This window comes from Gopherus evgoodei, chromosome 4, assembly GCF_007399415.2.
Source record: "Gopherus evgoodei ecotype Sinaloan lineage chromosome 4, rGopEvg1_v1.p, whole genome shotgun sequence".
NCBI lineage: Eukaryota > Metazoa > Chordata > Testudines > Testudinidae > Gopherus > Gopherus evgoodei.
In genome coordinates, this window is record NC_044325.1 from 122,255,437 (window position 1) to 122,263,316 (window position 7,880).

The 7,880-nt window shown below is 41.7% G+C and overlaps 1 protein-coding gene across 1 annotated transcript; it reads right to left on the minus strand.

Annotated features, from left to right (window-relative positions):
* Positions 1-478: 478 nt before the first annotated feature.
* On the minus strand, positions 479-1,569 carry LOC115651562 (olfactory receptor 1019-like). The gene is given in 3 exon segments (XM_030562636.1): positions 479-901; positions 1,055-1,398; positions 1,401-1,569. Coding segments are annotated over 3 exon segments (936 nt in total).
* Between the last annotated feature and the right edge of the window lie 6,311 nt (positions 1,570-7,880).

Here is a 7,880-nt window from a genome sequence, read left to right on the forward strand (position 1 = left end):
AGGCTGGCAGGGAAAACAGGATCAGAGGTAATTTCAACACATTAGGTGACAGACCAATAGGGTTCTCTGTGACCAAACCTGTCACACTATGCACATGGATATGCCCCTGCACGATGTGCTATTGCAATCTGACTGCTCACAATCTCTCCTTTCAAAGTTGTTCTATTGCGGATAACTAATTAAATAACCACTGGAGCAGAGACATGAAGTTGTGCATCTCACCCTCTAGTAGGTGCCCTTAGCCACCAGCTTATAAAATCATTCTCTCTTTCTGGACCGGTGATTCTTCTTGTGATTTGTCCACTGATCTCAGTTGGGGCGTGCAGACCTTGTGGGAATACACACAAATTAATAATAATAACAGTACAATGATGAACAATACAATCAAGGACTCTGCAAAATTACATTGCAATGGGCTGGAAATTGAATTCACCTGTTCCCACTCTCCATCACTAAACCAGTAAAGAGTTAAACAGATTCAGGAATTGGTTAGGAGTTTATTCATTGCTCTCCTTAGGGCATCCTTCACCTCCATGTTCCTCAGGCTGTAGATGAGGGGGTTCAGCATGGGGATCACCAGCGTGTAAAACACTGAGGCCACTTTGTCCATGTCCATGGAATAGCTGGAAGTGGGACGTAAATACATGAAGAGGAAGGTGCCAAAAAGCAGGACCACAGCAGTCAAGTGGAAAGTGCAGGTGGAGAAGGTTTTGCACCGGCCCTCGGCAGAGCGGATCTGCAGGATAGTGGAGGTGATATAGACATAGGAGAGGAGGACAGTTACAAGGCTGCTCACTATAATGCAGCACACTAAAGTAAACATCACAATCTCATTGATGAGAGTATCAGAACAGGAGAGCGCCAGCAGTGGGGGGATGTCACAGAAGAAATGATTGATGATGTTGGAGCTGCAGAATGACAGCCAAAATGTAAAATACACATATATCATTGAATCCACCAATCCCATAGCATACACCCCAATCTCATTGATGCAGGTGTCAGAGCAGGAGAGCAACAACAGTGGGGGGATGTCACAGAAGAAATGATTGATGATGTTGGAGCTGCAGAATGACAGCCGAAATGTAAGCAATGTGTGTATCATTGAATCCACCACCCCCCCAGCATACACCCCAGCCACCAGCTGTTTACAAAGCTGCCTGGACATGGTGACCGTATAGAGCAGTGGGTTACAGATGGCCACATAACGGTCATATGCCATTCCAGCCAGCAAGAGACACTCAACATCTGAAAAAGCGACAAAGAGAGACATTTGCACAGTTCAGGCAGAGTAAGAAATGCTTTTCCTCTGTGCTAAGAAATTCAGCAGCATCTTAGGGGAAATTATTGAGGATAAGCAAAGGTCACAGAAAAACAAATTACTGAGGAAAAAGTACATGAGGTGTGGAGTTGGGGGTCAATGGTGATTAACAAGATCATCCCCCCATTCCCCACCATGGTGATACCATAAATCAGTAGGAACACCACAAACAGGGGAACCTGCAGCTCCTGACGATCTGTCAGTCCTGAGAGAATGAACTTAGTCGCCTCCAAGTGATTTCCTTTTTCCATCTCCTCTGAACACAGATCAGACAGCTGCAGGTGGAAAACCTGTCCCTTCTCTATAATGAAGTAATTGAAGATAAATAGAGATCAGTTTCTCAATGGACATCAGTACTCGTTCAGGGAAGGGCTTAGTCCACAGAGCCAGATGTTCACAGCTGGTCATTTCAGTTGTTCGATAAAATACACGCTGCATAAATACAACATGCAGGTTAATCAAACCTCACACAGGGACACTCCTGTTCACTAATGTGACCAGCAAACAGTGACTTGTGACTCTGCTGTAAGACAATCAGGGTGAAAACCATCTCAGTCTGAAGAGATTATTTGTTAGCTAAAGAAAGGATGAGTAACGGAGTGTCAATCTTTCCACCCTCTTTGGGCAAGGTGAGCTCTGTGGCTTGCCATGTCCAGTTGGGGCAAAGTTGCTTACTGTGCTAAGTAAGCTTTTTGGCATTTACTTTAGCCTGTATGAAAACCCAGAGACACAATGGAAAGCACCGGCTTCAGGAAATATGTAACTAGCTATTTTTCCAAGCAAGGAAGTCACTTGCTTAGCCGAAGGGGTAGAAGTTGGGACTTAGGCTTTTAATGCTGGAGGTCTTCAGTTCAATACCTGCTGAACATCATCATGTCTGCATGTTTCTGAGACTGTAATTCAGGACAATCGCACGTACCTGCTGAGAAGAGAGAGAGAGATGTATTGACGTTTCCTCATTATCAGAAACTGCCAGTTGGGAGCATTCAGGAAGTTTTATAGTGAGATTTGTGATCTATGGGACATGATTCCTCAAGCAACTGGGAATATCTGAGCTCAGAGAACTATAACAACTAATTAATGGGTTCAGTGAACGAAAGCCACCTTGGTGTATCTCATGCCCAGGGAATTAATTCGGCCCACTCTTTCCTACTGTATTATTAAATGATGCAATTTCTACCAGAGTATGAGGTTAGGGGTATATTTCATCCTACTGTTTTCAGTGCAAGCTGGGTACTGCATAGAACTGATCCACAAAGGGGATTTGTTCGTGGAGACTGAAAGCCTTTCTCCTTGGAAATACCACGGGGGGTGCATCAGATACCACACACCACCAATCTCTTAAATGGACCAGACTCCTAGGCTGGACTACATCCCCAATGACCCATGATGGTCTCTCCTCTTGCTGAACTGCCCTGGAACATCACCAGAGTCCCACAGCCACGGTTTAGGGAGGAGGGGTGTTTGGTCTTTTTGATGGAATTCTTATAATTTCCAGGGAAAAGATAATTTCATGGAAAAAATAGTTCAATTGAAAATCCAATTTCCAATCAAAAAAACTTCTCAAAAAAAATTTCAACCAGTCTTAGCAATAAGTCTGGAATCAAAGGAACAGAATGTTAGATACACCTGAAACATACTGATTGTTTCAGAATCAACTCATTGTCCCAATCCCAATACGTGAAATATAAAACTTGTAAGACATGTAAGAGTTCTCCAGATTATCTATCTATATATCTATCTATTGCATGCCAATCACCCTGGTATTCTATGTCCTTCCCTTGCTAGGTTACTCCCCAAAGTAGGAAGGATAGGTTCATGCATTGTGCTTGATGGAGACCACATGATGACCAGAGGAGCTCAGGAGGAGACCACTGCCATCTGCCCTCCATTTGTTAATTTGGTGCTTCTCTGTAAAACAGGAAATCCATGTTCAGATTGAACGTTACGTGCAGCACAAATATCGAGGTCATTTATTCTGCATACTAAACTAGATTTAATATATATTTTTAAAAGTTCATAGGTATGGAGGAAGAAGAAAGAATATTAAAACAAGGGATAATTAACAAGGTGCACTGATTAAGATGCTTATTTAATATGAAACCAAATAAAAAGAAAATTAACACTGCCCTTGGAATACATGTATTTTACCATCCTTTCTAACAACTCAAGCTAGTAAACACAGCAAAATGTTGTATACAGAAAACAGCTACATAAATAAAACAAAGTCATCATGATCATTAAGTGAAAGCATAAAATATATGCACCAGAGGGCCAATTAAATAACCAACTCCTACCACAGACCACTAAATCTTCAGGGAAAGCTGCTCTCAAAAAATGAAGCATCTGGCAAAATACTAGCATGCACCGGACTTTTGCAGTTCACAAAACTATTCCTCTTGCATGCATATTATCTGCACACACAGCACAGCTTTAAGATGCTAAATAAATGTATGAGTCAACTAGAAATGCTCTCACCCCAAATATTAATATAATATTTTATGCCACTGGAAAGAGAGGTAAAGGCATTGACTCAGGATTATACGATTTCTCTCCAATGTCAACTCTTAATTTGAATAATATTCCACACAGAGAGAACAGTAAAAATAAGTAATAAAGCAACACAAATAACAAAACAAAGCCAAACACAAACAAGTGACAACACTGAAAATACGAAGGGAAGTAAAACACCAAGTGGTTGGTGATGGGTATTTAAATGAGTGTTTAGGACCCATGCAGTGCAAGTGCAGCAGAGCCCTGTAGAAACAGGCAAAGTTCTCCTGGTTTCACATTGTGTGTGTCACCAACTCAAAAACTCAGAGTAGACTGACCCATTACATTCTTCCATGCTCTGCAGGACAATAACACATAGCTTTGGGGTTTGCAGAGAGATTCCTACCTTAAAGAGCTTGAAAAATAAGATCTTTATCCTTCAAAATACCTAGCACCCCCACCAAACCTAGTGCTGCTTGCTACTATGATGTCATGGCAGTACTCTGAAAAGCCAAAACTATATCAAAGAGCGAAGATCTGGCCTTAATGTTATCCAATACCTCTCCCCCATAAATGCTAAAACTTAATGGAAATCACTTTTAACGTATGCCTTATAATGTATCATTTGAAAACTCATAATTTGCTGATCAGTATTGTTCTGATAAAATATGTGTGGCATGTGAAGTTATAAGATTACATTGTATGGTCTTTTCTGAAAACATCCATCCAATGTACAGTGGCAGTCAAAAAAGGGAACAAAATGATAGAATCATAGAAAGGGATAGAATAATAAGACAGAAACCATTATATTGCCTCTATATAAATCCATGGTAGGCCCCACCCTGAATACTGCATGCAGAATGTGGTTGCCCCATCTCAAAAAAGATATATTGGAATTGGAAAAGGTTCAGAAAAGGGCAACAAAAATGATTAGGGCAATGGAACAGCTTCTGTATGAGGAGAGATTAATAAGACTGGGACTTTCTAGCTTGGAAAATAGATGACTAAGGGGTCTATAGACTATAGAGGTCTATAGAATCATGACTGGTGTGGAGAAAGTAAATAAGGAAGTGTTGTTTACTCCCTTCTCATAACATAAGAACTAGGGGCCACCAAATGAAAATAATAGGCAGCAGTTTAAAACAAAAAAAGAAGTATGTTTTCCCACAATGAACAGCCACTTGTGGAACCCCTTGCCAGAGGATGTTGTGAAGGCCAAGACCATAACAGGGTTAAAAAAAGAACTAAATAAATTCATGGAGGACAGGTCCATCAATGGCTATTAGCCAGGATGGCCAGAGATGGTGTCCCTGTCCTCTGTTTGCCAGAAGCTGGAAATGAGCGACAGGGAATGGATCACTGCTGAGTCCCTGTTCTGTTCATGTCCCTCTGGGGGCACCTGGCATTGGCCACTGTTGGAAGACAGGATACTGGGCTAGATGGACTTGGTCTGACCAAGGATGGCAGTTCTTATGTTCTTTAGTTCTTATTATTACGTTTCAAACTGAGGTTGGGCAAACAGGTCTATCTTAACAAAGAAATGTTGTGCTGCTTAATTTTGTATTTAAGCAGTAACAGAGTTATCAGCAGGAATAGAAACCAAAGAAGAACAAAAAGGTGAGGAAAAAGCAGCAAGGAAACATCCTTGCACATAGACATTTTGTCTCCAGGTAATCAGGTGGAAATGTTTCTCAAAAGGAGGATCGGATTATAAAAGACACCACTCACTCTCCCTCTCTCTCTCTCTGCCCGTTGAGTAACTGCATGTGAAGGGACAAAGGAAGCAGCCATTGAACTGGGGAAAGGTGTCCTGAACTAAGAAGTTTGGTCAGAAAGATAATACATTTGCTTTGAATTTCACATTGTTTGTTAACTTAGGCACAAGTTGCACTCCAGCTTTATTTTTCTTGTAACCATGTCTGATGTCTATGCCTCCTTATTTGCACTCACTGGAAATCTATCTTTGTAGTTAAAAACTTTGTTTTATTGTTTTATCTAATCCAGTGTGTTTAAATAGAAGTGTCTGAGAAGCTAAATTGTATGCATATTAGTGCTATTAAAGAAATAATGGACAATGTAAATGTATTGTCCAGGAGAGGATTGGGCAGCACAGGACATACATTTCTGGAGGGAAGCAAAGACTGGGAAGTGTGTTGGAGTCACCCTGCAGTATAACCAAGGGTGGTGAGAGCTGAGTGTAACCCAACTATTCCTGGCCAGGCTGCAGTTACACACACATGCTCAGGGTTTGATTTGCATACTAGACGGTTGTTTGTGATTGGCCCAGGTGGAAGCCACTTCAGCAAGGCATTCCAAGGCTGCAGGCAGGTGTGACACAGCTGCCGATTAGTCTGGTTTGGGCCCCGGTATGTCACAGCCACCCACCTAGAAAATATCCCAGTAACACCAAAGGTGGTGTTGATTCACAGTAGTGTTTGATTGACATGAAAGGGTGAGGTCACCACAGGGATGGGCCCATGCACTGATCTATGGCTGCAGATGCGCAAGGACATTATGATCATCACCTATCCCCAAGGAGATCCATGGCAGGCCCAGTGATGACTCTTCCCTTCTTCACTATGGTAGCAGAAATTATTCCCCATAGATGTGCAGGTCTGGCTGGTATTATCACAGCTTAGGTGTCGATCGCAACGCAACCACTGTAGGAGGAGGTGGTGGTCCTTCCCTTTGTAATTTTTATCCCAATAGTTAGGGTGTTCACCTATGAGGTGGGAGGTGCAACCAGCCTGTAAAAACATCATACCAACGATATGCAGTAAGTTCTTTTTCAGAATTAGCAATTTTAATCATATCTCCATTTACATGTGTTATTTGGAGAAATCGCTTTCCCACATCCTTTTGGTTTTCTTGCAAAAACTGAGTTAGTTTTGCTTCTAGAAGCAGATAATCAACTAATTCCTGCCAATCCAAACCGAGGGACATGGAGAAGTTAACTAAGGGAACAATCATGGTACTTTGGGCTTTCTCTAGCTTAGGAAGGTAATAAGTGTGGTCATTGGTGTATAAAATGCTAGCACTGCATATCCAAAATATTGTATCCAAAATACTGTTTCCCAGGATAGAACACATACACATAGTCCATTACATAAAACACTGGTTACATTTTCCAGTTCATCCCAAACGCATGTGTCTAATGATCTATCCCTACTGCATGGTTCTGTGGTGGCAGGCAGGGGGAGGCAGACCCATTTGAAATGGTCCCATTTTGTACACTGTCGCATATCCAATAGTCTTTTCTCTTTCCCGTCCCACTGACCCATAATGAGAGGTAACCAGAAAGATACCATGGTTAATTTTGGTAGTGGACTGACTTTCCATAGCTCTTTCTCCATAGATTGCTGATGGGCAATTTTGACAATAATTTCTCCTAGTAGGAGTTCAGACTTAATCATGCTGGAGACATATTGTATCCATTCATGCTTATAGGCATCATAGAATTGGAAGGGACCTCAGGAGGTATCTAGTCCAACCCCTTGCTCAAAGCAGGACTAATCCCCAGACAGATTTTCACCCCAGTTGCCTAAATGCCCTCCTCAAGGATTGAACTCACAACCTTGGGTATAGCAAGGCAATGCTCAAACCACTGAACTATCCCTCCCATCCTAAGATTTTTTCCATTCTTTTAAAAGGTGTTCCAGTACTTTAACATTTCCTGATATTACCCAGAACATTTCATGTTCTAGTGATACTAAACTAAGAATTTGCATCTCAGTGCACCCCATGGCTAAGGCAGATTTGTTTCCCAATTCCAGCTGTTCCTTGTACAGCAGCCAGGTGGTGGTGTTTAACCATTTCCACAGACTCCATGTCGCTTTCAGATTGCCCAGGCCTATTTGTACTAAATCCACATTAGCATCTGCCTGCTTGTGTATGAGACTCTCCTGTAATTGTGATAAAGTGCTCAATTTATTTCTGATTATCTCTAAATGTACCATATTCATAATCCCTGTTCCAAAACCAACCCCTCCTAATACAGTGTCTGCTATATCTTGTTTGGTCTGACCATAGGGCCTTTGGTAGGTTTTCATCCAGGCTTTTAAAATAGGAA